General features: G+C 38.1%; 1 protein-coding gene across 3 annotated transcripts; it reads right to left on the bottom strand.

The window, feature by feature from the left end:
* Positions 1-5,865: 5,865 nt before the first annotated feature.
* Positions 5,866-16,590, bottom strand: GAL3ST2 (galactose-3-O-sulfotransferase 2). 3 transcript variants are annotated; one of them, XM_015824237.1, is made up of 6 exons: positions 16,377-16,399; positions 15,663-15,851; positions 14,033-14,083; positions 11,992-12,081; positions 9,084-9,342; positions 5,866-7,134 (listed from the first exon to the last, which is right to left on the bottom strand). In XM_015824237.1, the coding sequence occupies exons 2-6, from the start codon at positions 15,707-15,709 to the stop codon at positions 6,328-6,330; spliced, it is 1,254 nt and encodes a 417-aa protein (XP_015679723.1). In that variant the 5' UTR covers positions 15,710-15,851; positions 16,377-16,399; the 3' UTR covers positions 5,866-6,327. The 3 variants fall into 3 exon arrangements, with proteins under 3 accessions (XP_015679723.1, XP_015679724.1, XP_015679725.1); XM_015824238.1 differs by lacking the exon at positions 15,663-15,851 and having other exon boundaries at positions 16,377-16,590; XM_015824239.1 differs by lacking the exons at positions 14,033-14,083; positions 15,663-15,851 and having other exon boundaries at positions 16,377-16,590.
* Positions 16,591-16,830: the final 240 nt, after the last annotated feature.

Below are 16,830 nucleotides of genomic sequence, written 5' to 3'. Positions count from 1 at the left end.
ACCTTACTAGATGATACAGAGAAAGAATCGAGGCAGTATTTAGTAGCTTGATCAGCAATGGTAGACAAAGACTTCATTGTCAACAGGTCAGTGAGGACAGAACCAGCATTTTCCATGGGCAGGTATTAATGGCTATAATTTCCCTATTTATTTACTTACGGTATTTACTAATTGAGACACTGGTTTCCAGACCATATTTACATAATTGAAACATAATTTGGTAGAAAACACCATAATTGGAAGTGAATTTTGGGTGATCTGGTCATGAACAAATATTTTCCTCTCTAATTTTCAAATAACAAGAGATTGTGATACTCCCAGCATCTGTATGTTTGATCTGTGATCTAACTCTGTTTATTCATTTTTACCTAATTATAATACAAATATACCTGCCATCAACTTTTTTCTGCAAGGTCTCTAGCATATTGTCCTACTCACATAATCCAACCCATGTGTGAGACAGGCTGCTGATGCCCTTAATTATACTACTATGAAGCTAGCATTATCCTTATTGAGATAACATAATCCAAAGTAAGTTATATGGATTTTAATGCCTTTCCATCAGCAGCAAATTCAGGTGACCCATAGTAAATAGAGTCAGCTTGGCATTTATTAACCATTAGGCTAATGTAATCATGTTTCTTTTCCTATGGCTTCTAGGCAGTCTCCTATACTACAATTCTGTTTTTTCACCCCAAATACTGGGCATATCATTGTTGATCCAACAACACTTTGTTACGTTAACGCTTCAAAATAAGAAATATCAAAATAGCTAATAAACAGGATGTTCTAATGAAAGGGTATTCTCCTACTTCTCTTGCATTTTAGAGTTAGTTTGTGACATGTGTATAAACATAAATGATAAAACATACATGTGTGCTTTCAAACATCATTGACCTTTCCTATAATTACACTATCTTGCCTTATAGTATATAGTATATTTTACATAGTATATGGTAAGTGCTATATGCTATGATCTATGACCAATCACTTTGTTGTTTGTATGTACACTGAGAGCTTATGCACCAGAGAAAAATTCCTTGTGTGTCCGATCACACTTGGCCAATAAAGAATTCTATGCTATGCTATGCGCTATACCGTACACTATACACTATAGCAGGGGTAGGCAACCTCGGCTCTTTTATGACTCATGGACTTCAACTCCCAGAATTCCTGAGTCAGCATAGCTGACTCAGGAATTCTGGGAGTTGAAGTCCATGAGTCATAAAAGAGCCGAGGTTGCCTACCCCTGCACTATAGTAATTGGCAGAATTATGAACACAATGGATACTATACTGTAGTGATTAATGTATGTCACTAAGCACTATATAGACTTAATACATACATTAATATGTGTTAAACATCAAGAATTATCTCTGAGGTAAAAGAGATTCCATTGTAGTTCATACTAAAGTTATCTTAAGCTATATCCTCCTCATTAACAACAGGAAAATTAAGTCAGATCATACCAACAGAAATAATTTGCCCTGAATTGTGTAAAGATTTTTGCCAAAACCTGTAATTATACTGTATATTGTGTTTTTTTGGCCAGAAATTAAACATGGATCTAGTAATCTAACCTGAGACACCCAACACCATTGCTGCTTCACAATTAGAAGTGATTCAACGTGTTTGCCTAAAGATACCCTTCCTTGTGTATATTAAATCCATTACTGTAGTACTTGTACCACTGCTAACCCATGGACATAGTATGACATAGATTAGTGATGGCGAACCTTTTAGAGACCGAGTGCCCAAACTGCAACCCAAAACCCACTTATTTATTGCCGTGTGCCAGGTGGGCGTGGCCCACTGGGTGGGTGTGGCTGTGGTGGTCATTGCAGACTGGGTGGGTGTGGCTAAGGTGGGCGTGGTCACCTCGATGTTGTTCGTGGGAAGGGATGCCTGTGGGGGCTGGGCAGGGTTGGGGGAGATCCAGGGGGTCTCTGGCAGGTGGGGCGGTGGGCAGGAGGCTCGTCCTGTGGGGTGAGGCGAGGCAAGGCGAGGCAGGGCATGGGTGCCATTGCCGCAGGGCAAGGTGGGGCAGGGGCCAGGGCAGCTGCTGCCTGATATCATCGGCCCCCACACACAGAGGCCAGCGAGCACATGGGAGCCGACAATGTCCCTCAGCAGCCACAGCCTGTCGGCCCCTCGACCGGCGCACTCTGTGGCTCCGCAGCCCGCCACCAGCAGTTCAGAGAAGCTGCTTCTGAACTGGACAGCTGGCCGACAGCTGAGGAGGCGATGCAGTGGGTCGTGTCCAGGAAAAGGAGAGCATGCAAGGCCAGGAGAGATGGGATAGGGGGAAGGGAAACCAGCCGTGCTGGGATGCATCCGGCCACGTGGGACCTCGACGAGTTAGCGGGCGGCTGGTTGAAGAGGGATAGTTGCCATCTCCAGGGCATGGCGAATGTGCCCACAGAGAGGGCTCTGAGTGCCGCCTCTGGCATGCGTGCCATAGGTTTGCCACCACTGACATAGATGATTTTTACCCCCAATGCAGCTTTTGCTAAATTAATCTTCTTCTGTGGCCTGAAATTCCGAGCCTGGGTTTTTTTTTGTCTGATTCAGTAACCAGCAAACAGAACATTTACCCCACACTCCATCTTTCTGATCATCTACCATAGTCATCCCAATCTCCATGCAAGTCAAAGTATAGCCAGATTGCACAGTGAGAGACTCTTATTTTCGCCTTATTATAAAAGTGCAAATGTGGCAGGAAAAAAACATTTTGCTAAACTGTGCCTATTGCTTTCTGAAGGACAAATGCTCAACTCATAGAAATGAAATTTTGATCTGTAAATATCACCAGTGGATGTATTTTTGTGCTCCAAACTGCATGTCTTCTATTCTGGATCCTGTTTTCAGCGTTTTAATACACATGTTGTCAGGCCCTGAGTGTCTTACTCCCCTCCATACCCAAGCCTCCGCTCCATTATGGCTGCGCTGCTGCCTCCAGCGCCCGCCGTTGTGGCCGTTCCGGCTGACGCCTCCGCCCCGTTGGTGCGGCGCCGATACTCTCCGCTTCCAACATCCTGGATGACGTCATCGGGAGGCGCCGCGCCGCACCGTGTAGCGTGTTTGGGCGGAGATTCGCCCGAAAAGGCTAAGGACGTTGTGATTGACTTGCTGAAGACTTTTCCCCGGACGGGGGCCTGCCTTGTTGGATGCGGACGGCGCAAGACCGGACGAACGCCGGGCCTGACAATCCACCAGGTGTTAGCGGTGGGCTGATAGCGGGGCTGGCTAGGCAGGGCGGACCTGGGAGGGGCTGGACGGGCGTGCGGTATTTAGAGCGCTGCGGGAATGTTACTCCCAGTGCTAACTTTGTTTCATTTCGCTGATTAAAAGCTTTGATGGTTTACCGTTCCTGTTTGCTGGATCTCTGTTGGAAGTTTAGCCAGGACGGTCTAACACATGTTATAATCTAGTAGGTAGGGATTAAATTACAGATAGTCCTCGATTTACAACAGTTCATTTAGTCACTGTTCGAAGTTACAACAGCACTGAAAAAAGACACTTATGAACATTTTTCACTCTTACGACTGTTGCAGATCCCCATGGTCATGTGATCAAAATTCAGATGCTTGGAAACTGACTCATGTTTATGACGGTTGCAGTGTCCTGGGTCATATGATCACCTTTTGTGGCTTTTTGATGAGCAAAGTCAATGGGGAAGCCAGATTCACTTAACAACCATATTATTAACTTAACAGCTGCAGTGATTCACTTAGCAATTGTGGCAAGAAAAGAAATAAAGTAAAATGGAGCAAACTTCACTTAACTATTTTGCTTAGCAACAGAAATTTTGGGCTCATTTGTGATTGTAAGTCAAGGACTACCTGTATTGTTACTGTCCAAGTACCTGTCAGCCCTGTAGTATCAAGAAAGAGATGCTACAGGGATTCCAGAGTGCTATTTATATTGTTAGATATTGTAACAAAATCTTGAGAGTCTATCTGAGTTTCTTTCTGTGACATCTTATATGGAACAAAATTAAGGCAAGGTTATTTTGAATTTCTTTCTCATTTTTCTTTCTATCTCTGGGTTGTGTAATCTTTTCTGCAAGTTACCCCTTAATGGTGCTTTTGTATCTTCTATCTCTAAATTCCTTTACAATACTCCACAGTTAACTTTATTGCAACAGGGACTAGGAGTTGAAGTCTACACACCAAAGTTGCTGAGGTAGAGAAACATTGATGTCTGTAGACAGATCTGCACTCCTGGTTTTGAAGCAAAAGGTTCCACTGGTAATTCCATGACTTTGTGGTGGGGCTGGGTTCCTCATGTTTACCATCGCAACCTAGAACTAAGGAGAAACTTCCTGACAGTTAGAACAATTAACCAGTAGAACAACCTGCCCCCAGAAGCGGTGAATGCGCCAACAATGGAAGTTTTCAAGAATAAACTGGACAGCCATTTGTCCGAAATGGTATAGGGTTTCCTGCCTGAGCAGGAGGTTGGACTAGATGACCTCCAAGGTCCCTTCCAACTTTATCATCATCATCATCATCATCATTATTATTATTATTAACACATGAGGAAAAGAGACCAGGGGCACAGTAATAGGTTTAACTGCTTGTTAAGTTGCCCTACAACTAAAAAAGCAAAAAAGACGAACCATAGGGCAATTAAAGCTTGTTTGGCAAGGATTTTAGTTTCCAGCTGACCTATTGGTAATACTTTTATTCAACTTCCATGGGAGCCATGGTGAACTGAAGACACCTTCATGAAAGTGCAGTTGACCACAGCAAAGTCTACTCATTTTTCCAGTTAAGGAGAATATGGAAAATAACCCACATGTACTCCAGGTGGCTGTTCCTCACAAGACCACAGGATAGAAATTTTTTCCATGGGTTTGAGCACCAGGAGATGAAGGCATTAGCCATTTTGGTCTCAATTGAAGCAGAGACTTTTAAAGGGCAGTAGGTTTGCAAGCCTCACCTTCAGAAATTGCCTATTAACCATCTTAAAGTCATTCAGAACAACAAGTTTAAAAAGTCACAGGGTCAATTTAGCTTTGACTGTGAACAAAAGAAAAATTAATTACAAATTTAAGAACTTAAATATTTTGAAATAAACAGCAAAAAGCTAAGTAAGATTTTGATCTAAAAAGTTGCTTTAAAGGGTCAAGTTAAATTTGAAATATTGACAGCAAGTGTACGATTTTGGAATTGATTATAAAAACAGTTTCTCATGGGAAATTATTTTGCTATCTTGATTCATCACAAAGATAAAGAACTTTATAGTTTTAGAAACTGAACTTTAGAGGGGACTAAACATTCATAGTTGAAGGGGAAAAAATTACAAGCGAACTTTTGGAGTCAATTAACTAGAACTTACAAAATGACAAAAAAAGTCATAACATTGGAAATATTAAAGCAGATCTCTGAAGAACGGAGCCAGAAACTAATACTTACAATATCAATAGTGTCAGTAAAGATGTCTGAATTTATGGATTGACAATGTCCAAATATGTCAATGAGGGAATGACAGATGTGGAGTAAATTTTGTCTGACAAGAAAAAGTACCCAAAAAGGAACTACAAGTGACAGGCCAAAATAATTGTTTGGAAAAAGGCGCTTTACTCATATTTAAAGAAAACTGACTGAAAATGATAAAAATTAAAAGGGAAATGCAAATGACAAACCAAAAGAATGACCTGGAAAATGTTTTCTTATTGAATCTACAAAAGAAGCGTGTTAAACCTTTGAGCAACGTGGAGGCAGAGTCTTTCATCAAGTTTGCAGCTGTAATGCAACCTAAATTGAATCTAAGCACCGTACTATCAAGTATCAAGGGAGGAGGGAACCTTTTTCAATAGATGTGTAAAAGCAAAAATTAAACAATAATTTGTCAAAAATATTTTAATATACACTGAGTAAGGGCTTGGACAGAATTGCTAAAATGTTATGTTGCTCCTCTATAATTCAATGAGATGCAGCTTTTAATTCAGATACTATGAAAATCTGAGAACTGTGGATATGATCCAGTCCACTGTTTGTTTGGAAAAGGTTGTGTCCATGTATGGTCACAGATATCTGTCTTTATATCTTCACCACACTGAAATGGTGAATGGATTTAGACCTTGATCAGAATGATTCTATCATTTTTTTTCCTAACTTTGTAATTGTTGTCCCTTAGGACTTTTGTAAGATTAGAGCTTCAGGATGGGAGTCCACAAACAGTGACTCTAATTTCCATCTCATTTTTGACTCTGAAAAGGCATTGAGATTAATCTGGAGTATTTCGGATGAAGAAAAACTGAAGCCTAGAATGTCATAGAGATTGTTCCTCGGTCCGGAAAGATGGTATTGTTAAAGGAACTCATCTGACAAATGTTTTCTTCTTCTTAAATGGGAACTGTGAATTGTATAGATGGGCTGTATATTGTAGCTCTGGCATGATCATCTTTGTACAGATGTTCAGGGTCTTATTGTCTAAATCTTGTCTGAGATTGTAACCCATGATACCAGCATTTTCTCCTTGAAAAGGCTTCATTTTCTTATCTTTAACTTGATAGTGCTCAATTGCGGTTTCTTCCAAGAGGCATGTCTCCATCAGTTCCTTCTGTCTCTTCTGCAGAAGATCAACTTCCTTGTACAGTGTTTTGAGGTCCATTCTTTCCCGAATCTTCATCCAAAATGATTTATTGAAATGTTTATAAAGTTCCCAATCTAAAGCACACCATTCCTTCACTTTCTCTTTATTCTCTGGATTCAGAGTCTGAATGTTCTCTTGGCTCCTGGCATTCAACTTGAAATAAATCACATCATCCAGATCCCAACACAAAAAATCCTTCAGAAGGATCATTGACTCATCAAAAAAATCAGCAATCAGTATCAAATGAAAAATTTCTTCTATTTTCTTCAGGACAAACTGGATATAACTCTTATCGTATTTTGCATTGTTGTTATACCCAAAATCAAACCACATGTTGTTCTTAGCATATATATTGTTTTGTTCTGTCATATTGTAGTATGACCCAGGAGATGATAGAAATTCATTAACATTCTTGGACTTTCTAAATGCTGGCGAATAGGTTTTGTAGTAGACATAAGACGATTCAAGCAATAATGCTGGGTGCCTCAGGACAGAAAAATAAAAGGTATTATTTGGCATTATTCTTCTGACCTTTTAAATGAAAGAGGGAGAGAGAGAGAGAGAGAGAGATTAAAATAAGTATTAATATTTTTGGGTGATCAGTAAAAATGTTGTATTCTGAAATAAATACCGGTACAATTGACCATCACTTGCAAATCTTAACAAGATTTCAGGAAAGTTGGTGCAATATGAAATGGTACTTGCTTTTGCATGTCTGTAGAGAAATATTATACATTAATTTAGCCATATTTACTGAGACAATACAAGAAACCATAAGGAAACAAAGACTAATGGCATAAACAAGTTTTAACCCCCTTTGGGCTTCTACGCCTTTCCTTTTAAAGGAGTGCTTTAAAAAAAAATCACTTCCATTTTTAAGTAATTATAGCAGATTATATTGTCCCAATCAGAATATCTATGCTTTATTTAACTAATTTAATATAAATTATATTAACCATAGCTTAAGGCTTGAATGCTACTTTAAGCAATAGGTAATTGGGGAGAAAATCAAAGTTTCCGATATCTTTCTTTATAGTTTGGGTGAAGAAAGATTTAATCTATCACATTTGCATTCAGTAAATATGAGGAACCAGCAACCAGTTTCATTCTTAGCGGACCTGAAGCAAGCAAGGAAGAGGGGAATGTAAAAAGGGGTCTCCATTATTAGAACCATAGGTGTTGGCTATTGCAGATTGCAGAATCATGTGATCTATTTGCAGAACAATATGTTTAGAAATAAATAGTGCTTAACAATAAACACAGTATAGTTTGTGTGCAATTACATATGCTGAATGAGCTTGTTTTATTCCCCTAAACCAGGCATGTCAAACTCGCAACATCACATGACATTGCACGATGTATTGCGGCTTTTTTCCCATTGCCAGCAGTGGTGTGGGTGTGGTTTTGACGTGACACACCCGGCCCACGGGCTGGCAGTTTGACATGCCTGCCCTAAACCTTCTGCAGAAAAGTACTTGAAATGGCACTACATACTACTCAATGAGAGGATGAGACAGGTGGACAAAGCTGATATTTTAAAATGAAAAGTGAGTCAATTTTTCCAAATTGCACTCCTTCAGATACATAAGGAGAAATAGCAGTTCTTTGGATTTTTTAAATTTTCTTCTTCTTCTTCTTCTTCTTCTTCTTCTTCTTCTTCTTCTTCTTCTTCTTCTTCTTCTTCTTCTTCTTCTTCTTCTTCTTCTTCTTCTTCTTCTTCTTCTTCTTCTTCTTCTTCTTCTTCTTCTTCTTCTTCTTCTTCTTCTTCTTCTTCTTCTTCTTCTTCTTCTTCTTCTTCTTCTTCTTCTTCTTCTTNACTTCATACATCTAATTTTATATCTTAAATTCTTTTATTAAATAATTATGTTACTGAAAACTAGCATTTTGCTGCTGAAATATGGTTGTGCAATTTGGGGGTTACAAAAATGGGCTGGGCTTCATGTCTGTCCTGTGTCTGTCCTGTTTCCCCCCCCCTTCATAGCATGGAGAGATTGCTTAAACAATCCTCATTAGCGCATTCCTTTCAATGTGCCATTATGTGCCTACTTACACTTGTATTATAAGTTTCCTTCCAATGAATGTAAATACAAACATTAATTCTCTTCTTGCTAATTATCCCAGTGCTGGGTGAGCATTCCAAAGGAGGGAATAGGGGAAAAGAATTATAAGGTTTGCCCTTTTATTAGCTTCCTCATAAATAAAGTTCCAGAAACTTTTGCTGTTTAGGGCTCACCCAGCTCTTTGGGGTTATATTCTTTTGATACTGCAAGTATATTCAAGGTCAATTTCTTAATAAACCTTTTTTAAGATTTGTTATTGTTCTGAAATCTCCTCAATCTTTGGTATCTATTCTGCAAATTCCAAATTAAGCATCAACACAGATTAACAGCAACAATGACTCCTACAGAATGCATTAATTCCAACATACAAAGTCTGGAATAAAAATTGGAAACTTTACATAATAACTTCTATAGTCTTACCTGTTGCCAATTAAACCTTAAATGGTTGGCCATGATGTTGAACTTATTTTCCAGTGTTTTGAATTCCTCAACATATGATGCGTGGAAGGGACGAGGATAGCCAAGATGGGCCTCATTCCCATAGGGTAAGGCCATGGTGAGGTTATGTTTCTCTGAGAAGCGGTAGAGGATGTTGAGGATTGTACTGCTGGCTGTTTTGTGGGTCTTGAGAAACATGACATCTGTGATGGGTTGACAGATTTTGGAAGGATGCTTCTGCCTACATAAATACACAATATATAATGGAGGAAAGATATTTAGAAGCTACCCTTCTCACTTGGTAATTCATTCTTTATGATTGCTGTGGTCCTCCCTGCTTTCCTTTGGCTTCTATGTTTAGTCTGACCTGTTTTTATTTCTTTGACACATTTCAATATGTCATGCGTCTACACATGTTTGAAAGCTGGGTTGGAAGCCAGCCCCCTCCATAGAAAGAAATATTTTGGGGAATATTAAAAAGGCAGAATATATTTCTCCAAAGAAATAATGAGAGAAAAAAATCTAAGACAAAGCCAGACCCCAGAAACTAACTCCCCCCCCTCTCTCTCTGCCCCAAGCAGAAGCCAGGTCTGTAGAAATGCAGATGTGATAATCCTTTCAGAAAGGATGGAGCCAGGAAGCTAGAAGCTGATGAGATTAGGAAGACAAAGACCCTAAAGTCTACATACCCTACCCAAACTCTAAAAGACATGACCTTTAGGACATAATAGGATTAATCCACCAATACCAAAAAGGACATACTCAAAAGCTCAGGTCAAAGTACATGACACAGGAAATACAAAGCCTCAAACAGGAAGAACTCCAAACACAAAAGCCTAAGAAGGTATAAAAACCCACCACTTGCAGCTACATGTGGTCAGCTGCTCCAGAGCCTTGAGTCTTGTGGTTCTGCTCTTCAATAAACTACAACTTTCTTTCTAAAGCAGTCTCCATTTTGTTTATTCCTGGCTTGGACTGGATCCTGATAAAGACTTTTCTTTGAACAGTTGGAATGCCAAGTTTGTGAATTGTCTATGGCACTTATAGGCCATAAATTATATAATCAAGATACAGTGCCTTTTTGTACTTTTAACAATAAAAAGCTAGATGTGATTTTAGCACCAAGCATGAAAAGGTTGTTCAAAGTTGTAATGAATGTGAGAAACATCCATTTTAAGATGTTCATGTATTGAAAGAATTAAATAAAGTAGCTGCTCTGTCAGTCCAGATAATGGGCAGATAAAATTAAAGAAAGGGAAACCAAAACACCAAGGAGCTAATACAGAGAGTAGATTTCCTTCCTCATGAGAGTTTCTACAAGCAGGGAGGGGCAGTCTCCATTTTGCCTCTGTGTTTCATTTCTCCCTTCTTGGAGTTTGGCTGAAAGCCTGTTAACGGCAAAACTGCAGTGAGCAGCAACAGAGATGCAGCTAATAATTTAGATAGAACATTGGGTCAGTTAAACTAGTTGCAATATTATGTTTTTTTGCAGACTAAGATGTATAAAAAACTGTCTAGTGCTTGTCTAAGATCTTAAGCTAGAGAGATCAGTTGATTGAGACCCACCTTTTCAAGAAACAATGATTCATTCTTTCTCCTTTTATTTTTTCTGTTCAACTTTCTTCTACATCTCTGACTTTGCTGTATATAATAACATTTTCCGTTTCTTAGTGAACTTGCAATGCTTCTTTTTGGAAAGGGAGCTAGCTTTTAATATATGCTTCCCCACAAAATCAGGCTATTGAATGGAGAAAGGGAGAATTCCCCTTACATTTTTGATGGTATCTTTAAAGCATAAAAGTCAGCTGGGTGACCTTGAGTCAGTCATTCTCTCATACCCCAAGTCACCTCACTGGATTGTTGTGGAAACAACAGGTGAAGGAAAGTGTGTTGGATATGTTCACTGCCTTAAATTATTTGTAAAAATAACAAAGGCAGTATAAAAATAAATAAGTAATAAATACATAAGCATGCATTGGCTCTTCCCAGGAATTGTGGGCAGGGTGCAGCAGGATTGTGGGAAGAAAGTTGGGAATCAGCAGGGGCCCAATCTCTGCATTCTAGGCATGCCTCAATATGTGCCTTCTTTACAATATAAAGTTTTAATAATCCCTGCTAAGAAGGGTAGAATAATAAAGCCTATGCGTATTGGGCCTCTGCAAATGGCTTTGATTAATCAAGACTTTCCCGTTATGCCTTTATTAAGTTAGACAAGGTATTGTTCTGAGGCAGATTAATAGCCTTAGTTACACTTAATGCCTTATGCAGCTTTCTTTGCTAACAGTTTGGGCACATTTTGGCCTGTATGCTGCAAGCACAGTATGGGAAATGACCAGGCTGAGCCCAAGGGAGGGGTCAAACGTATCATACCGTAAGTTGTAAATCATGAGTCCCTGCACGCCTGCAAGAGATCTAAGTCCAGCCCTCTTTGAATGCCTTCTTAATTCCCACATATTTCCCTTGACCGTTAATAGTTCAGATTATAGTAGAGAGTTTAAGTCTGCAATAAATCTTTATACTCATTTAAACTTCCTGAATTTCTTGATTTCTCTGGTGCTTGACATACAGCACAGTTATCCAAATACACTCACAATTTCTATGCAAATTGCTCTTGTGAGCATCATATTGTTACCCACATCTCACCCCTATAGGGTATATGTAGCGTACCAATGTAACCAAGATATGGTTGTTTTTAATTATCAATAATTGTAATACTAAGGTTTTTTTTTAATCACACACACATACATATACTATACCTGCAATCCAGTGTGAAAAGGGAGAGAGGAACACTTGGTGGATCAATTCAACCTAAAACTTTCTTATAATTGCAATTCAGTAGCTCAATATCAGTATTCATTTCTAGTGTATTTGTTTTAGAAAATGCACTTACTTGATGTCCTTTGTAGTACTGTATTGAAAGAATCCTACCAGGGTAAGACCTGCCAGCCAAAGAATGAGATACACAAATCGCTGAAAATACCTAGAAGAGAACCCGATACAATCTTCTAATTATCTGCCATAGCTCTTAGGATATTTATACACTACAAACTGTCTTTGCCAACTCCTGAATGTAATGCATTCACCTCCTAACCCAATATAAACAAAAAAAAAGCCATTTGGTGAAAAATATATAGATGAAATCCAAGCTTCCCAAGAAATGTAGCACCAAAACTTGGTCGTAAACTATAGAATTATGCTGGTGCAGTTTCCTGTAAATTTTAGGTGAAAAATAAGTGGGAATGCATTAAACTTCCAATGGGCGTAACCCATTTATTGCTATTGAAAATAACCCTATATCTACCAGAACAAAAAAGTTTAGGGAGTTGAATCACATTCCACACCAGTAATATCTACTGTATTGTCTGCTGTAGCCCTTGACTGTCTAAAACAGAGGTCCCCAACCCCCGTTCCATGGACCAGTACCGGGCCACAGCATGCCAGCAACCGGGCTGCACAAACAAGCAAAGCCCTATCTGCAAGATGCAGGCAGCACACAAAACCACCAACCCTCCGGTCCACGGAAAAACCTCTGTCCATGGAACCAGTCTTTGGTGCTCAAAAGGTTGGGGACCTCTGGCCTAAAATATAAACTTGAAAAGGTGTAATCCATAGACCCAAAATGCTACTGCTTTGACAGCTAGGTATAGATTATGAATCAAAGGAGACAGTAACATTAAAACTATGATTTAAAACCAGCATAGGCATTCTGGGGCTGAGTGGAAAGTTGTAGTTATTCAGTTATAAAGCTTAAAATTAAGGTTTTGGAAAACACTGATAGACTTTGTTATTAAACATTGTGCTGCTTACACATACAACTCTAGATAGCCTTCAATATAAATAAATATATATATATATATATATATATATATATATATATATATATTATAATTTAATAAAAATCAGTTCAACAGTAAAAGTATATCTGTTGCTGTCTACAATCAGATAACTTTAGTCTTCATTAAAACAACTGTTGTTTTTTTTAAATGATGGTCATTCAATTCATACAGGAAAAGGAAGAAAATATTGTTATCTATTATCACTGGGGAAGAAAATCTTCTGTACAGTTAAGGTTTATTTAAAAGAATTCAAACACTCTCAATACACACACACACACACACACACACACGGTTCTTTACCATTGCCTTTTTTTCCCCACCCACCAAGTAGGCTTTCTGTTTGGAACATTTTTTTTTTGTATTTTGTGGTTATTCTCATTGTATTATATTCCAGCTTTTAACTAAAGAGAACTCCAAAAGAAAATCTCAAGCCTTCCTTTACCTAGGTATCATTAAGAAGGTTTGAATCAGAAATAGGAAGTTATCTGTGAACGTGCAGAGAACCAGGATATAACTGCAATCAGGTTTCTAAAATCCTGTTTACTCAAATAATAAAGGTGTCAACTCTACAACGAACCTGGCTGCAGCCATCTTTCTCATTCTAGGTTGCCACATGAATGGGAGGAAATGTGAAGAACTTTTACTAGTCTAAACAATTCTGTGTCCCTTGGGAACCAAGGTCATTCTGTCAGTTATGCTAGGGGGATGGGAAACGTAGTTGATTGCATAGCACTGGGGTGGGAAGTTTGACTTTGTAATAGTGTAACTCTTTGGAGGGAATTTTAGACTTGGTTTCACGTTTGACCATGCCAATACTTTGTATCCAATAAACATGTTCTTTGATGAAGTGTCTAGCCCCAGAGTTCTGATTTATTTAGCTCTATCAGAACCTTGACATTAGGATAAAGGACATATATAGAGTATTAATTTTTTCAGAGGTACTTTTTTATCTCTCGATGTACAATAGCCTAATGGTAGCATGAATCTACTAAAGCTATCTCTAGAAATAACTGTTCCTTTTATTTTTACAAAAAATGGGGTTGTGATAGGCACTACATGCCTGAATTATTTGACAATTGTAGAATTCAGGTTTACCTGTTAAAATAGGTTATACATGACTGCTTCCAGCCAGGAATACTCTTGTTGCTGTAATCAGAAATGTGATCTTTAGTTTAATATTATTGACTTAGAAATTTAATGCATGTTATTAGAGCCACAGTAGGGTAAAAATTTCAAAATGTCAAAAAGAACAGCCTAGAGTTGCTTGATTTCTGTTTTTTTCTATCTATCTTAGAGCCTAAAAGTACTCCTATCAGTCAACTAGAACAGATTCATAGAACAATGTGTTTAAGATCATTCTTAAGTGATGTTAGAGATTTTACAGATAGTCATGTGGATATTGCTAATTAGTCCTGCAAATTGTAGAATATATTTTAAGAAAATGTTTTATAGAAGTTTCAGAATTAAGTTGCTTCTCAACATCTGCTGCTACCAATCAACAAGCATTAAAATCTTCACCTTCATAAGAAGGATTTTTAGATTAGAAAAAAATAATAATAAATGGAAATCACAAAAAGATTATAACGGAATCATTCTATCTTCTTCTGAAACCCATTTTTGACAAGAACAATAAAAGTTTTGTATAGACGTTTTCTCAAAATGATATTCATTCATAAGGCTGACTTCCAATACCAATCCTGTAATCCAAGATGATTTTATCACTTAAAAAATACATTTTAAGATTAAGTGAATACATTTGTATTTACTACAAGAAAGAAAGTAGTATATTAGTAATGTAGAATAAAACCAAAAGTACTGTGTGATTTTTTAAAAAGGTTTTGTTTAGTAAAAACAAAAACTGTTTGGAAAAGAAACAGGCTTAAGAAAGCCTTTTGGCCATTTTCCCATGGTGATGACCTCCCTTGCTTCGTTAGCCCTCTCACCCATCCCTGGGTTTTGTTTTCCATCATTATTTAAAGACATATACTTTGACCTTTTATGTAAATCTTCCTCTATAACTCTCCCTCATACATGATGCCTTCCTGACTGATACATCCACCAGTAAACCAGGAAAAAAAGAACTTATTCCATTTATTAACAGAATAACAGAGGGATGGGACCTTGGACATCTTCTAGTCCAACCCCCTGCTCAAGCAGGAGACCCTATACCATTTCAGAAAAATGGCTGTGCAATCTTTTCTTAAGAACTTCCAATGAAGCTCAGCTCTCCTACATTCCACTGGCCCAACAGCTCAGAACAAAATGACCATGGAGGGCAGCAACATTGACTTCAGGGAGAGAGTATTCCTATCATGTGTATAGTAGCCAACTGGACCAGAATTGGACCACAGGCACTTTTATGCTTTGAGACATAAAAAAAAAAAAAGATTTCTTCCTATATGTATTTGCTTTTTTCTGTCTTTGAAAGTATCCAAAGGTTTTTCCAAGTTCCCCTTCTGGGCACAATTATGGTTAGGTAGTCATACATAAAACAGCCTTTTCACAATGCCTCCACCCCACCCATTTGTTTGAATATGAGTCTCTTCTCGGAAAGGTCTACCATCTGACTTCCCCCATTTCTCTCCCTCCCAACACTCAGCAAAGACTTTTAAAAAAAAAAATCTCTTGGATTTTTAATCTACCGTATATAGAATTGGAATACTACTTCAGCTTTATAAATTTTTATTTCTTTCAAAAACATGTGAGCTTTATATTGCGTTTTTACCTGCAGCATTTAGTTGATTTTCTTATTGTAATTTGGCACTTGAACATTGTCTTTGTTTTTGTCTTATGAACTACGCAGAGTATCTGTTATACGTTAATTGGGTAAACAGTTGGTGTGCATACATATTAATCAATCAGCGATGCTTTAAAGACATCTTAGATCATTTATTCTGCACTTGAGCAAGTAATTCTACAAGAGAAAGCTAGGTTAGAAGACCAAACTACAAGGAAAAACAAAGGAAACAGAAATCATTAATGAAAAAATTGAGAAGTCAAAGAGACAATGCTCTGAAATACAGCTCAAATTACAGGCAAGAAAACTTCCCCCCTTTCCTTGAGGCTCTAATGGATTATCCCCATCAGCCTTGCACAGAAATTATTGTGGAAGAGGGGATGTCAGCAATAGGGCTGTATTTATCTATAAACCATCAGCTCCAAGGTCCCTTCCAAGTCTGTTATGCTGTTAATTCTCTGGAGAAAGTTATAACACTAAGTGATAAGCAAACAGGAATGAAGAACATGCTATCCATCTTCATCTGCTAAGCACACAATTCCTCTTCTCAAAATCATCTTTTCAACCTAAACACCCACAGTCTGAAATTCAGTCAAAGGTCACCTTGAATTTTATATATGGTTACAAAACAGGCAGCTTTATCCTTCATCAAAAGTTTTGGTAAAGGAAGTTATACTCTCCCCCCCTCATGTTGCTCCTTACCAGCAAACGCCTTTCATTCTGCCTTTGGTCTATCACAGTGATAGGTGGATTTCTTGCTGGCCCTCTGCACAAAGTGCAGTTCCTGTGTAGAGCTGCTCAGCAGTCTGGGCAGGGACAAAGTGGGTGGAATAATGCCAAAGAACAATAAAATACATAAATGTGAATGGCACAAGTAGATGATTGCCACTCAGATAAAGGTGAACGAAACACAATGAAGTAACTAGAAATAGTTGAGAAAGATGAAATGCAAAAAATAAAAAAAAAAAAATAAAAGATGTATACAAGATCACGGAAGGCTCAAAAACTTTTTTTAGTTTTGAGAATAGGAAAAGCTGTTTATTTAGAATTCGTTTTTGTAAATAATACCTGGATACTTTGAAAATCACTGTTCTACCTTTTTCAGATCATATACATCTTTGCCTTTTACGCTACTAAAGATTTTCATGATGTGAAA

Source organism: Protobothrops mucrosquamatus, unplaced genomic scaffold, assembly GCF_001527695.2.
Source record: "Protobothrops mucrosquamatus isolate PMUCROS unplaced genomic scaffold, P.Mucros_1.0 scaffold2170, whole genome shotgun sequence".
Lineage (NCBI taxonomy): Eukaryota > Metazoa > Chordata > Lepidosauria > Squamata > Viperidae > Protobothrops > Protobothrops mucrosquamatus.
The sequence above is the reverse complement of the archived record's forward strand: the minus strand, read 5'-3'. Positions and strand labels throughout refer to the sequence as shown.

Excerpts from the sequence above, each read along its gene's own strand:
- GAL3ST2 (XM_015824237.1), bottom strand. The coding sequence starts at position 15,709 with ATGTTCAAGTGCCAAATTACAATAAGAAAATCAACTAAATGCTGCAG. Across the intron at positions 14,084-15,662 it reads AAATCAACTAAATGCTGCAG|CAACAAGAGTATTCCTGGCT; the intron begins GTAAAAACGCAA and ends TTCTGATTACAG. Across the intron at positions 12,082-14,032 it reads TGTATAACCTATTTTAACAG|GTATTTTCAGCGATTTGTGT; the intron begins GTAAACCTGAAT and ends GTTCTCTTCTAG.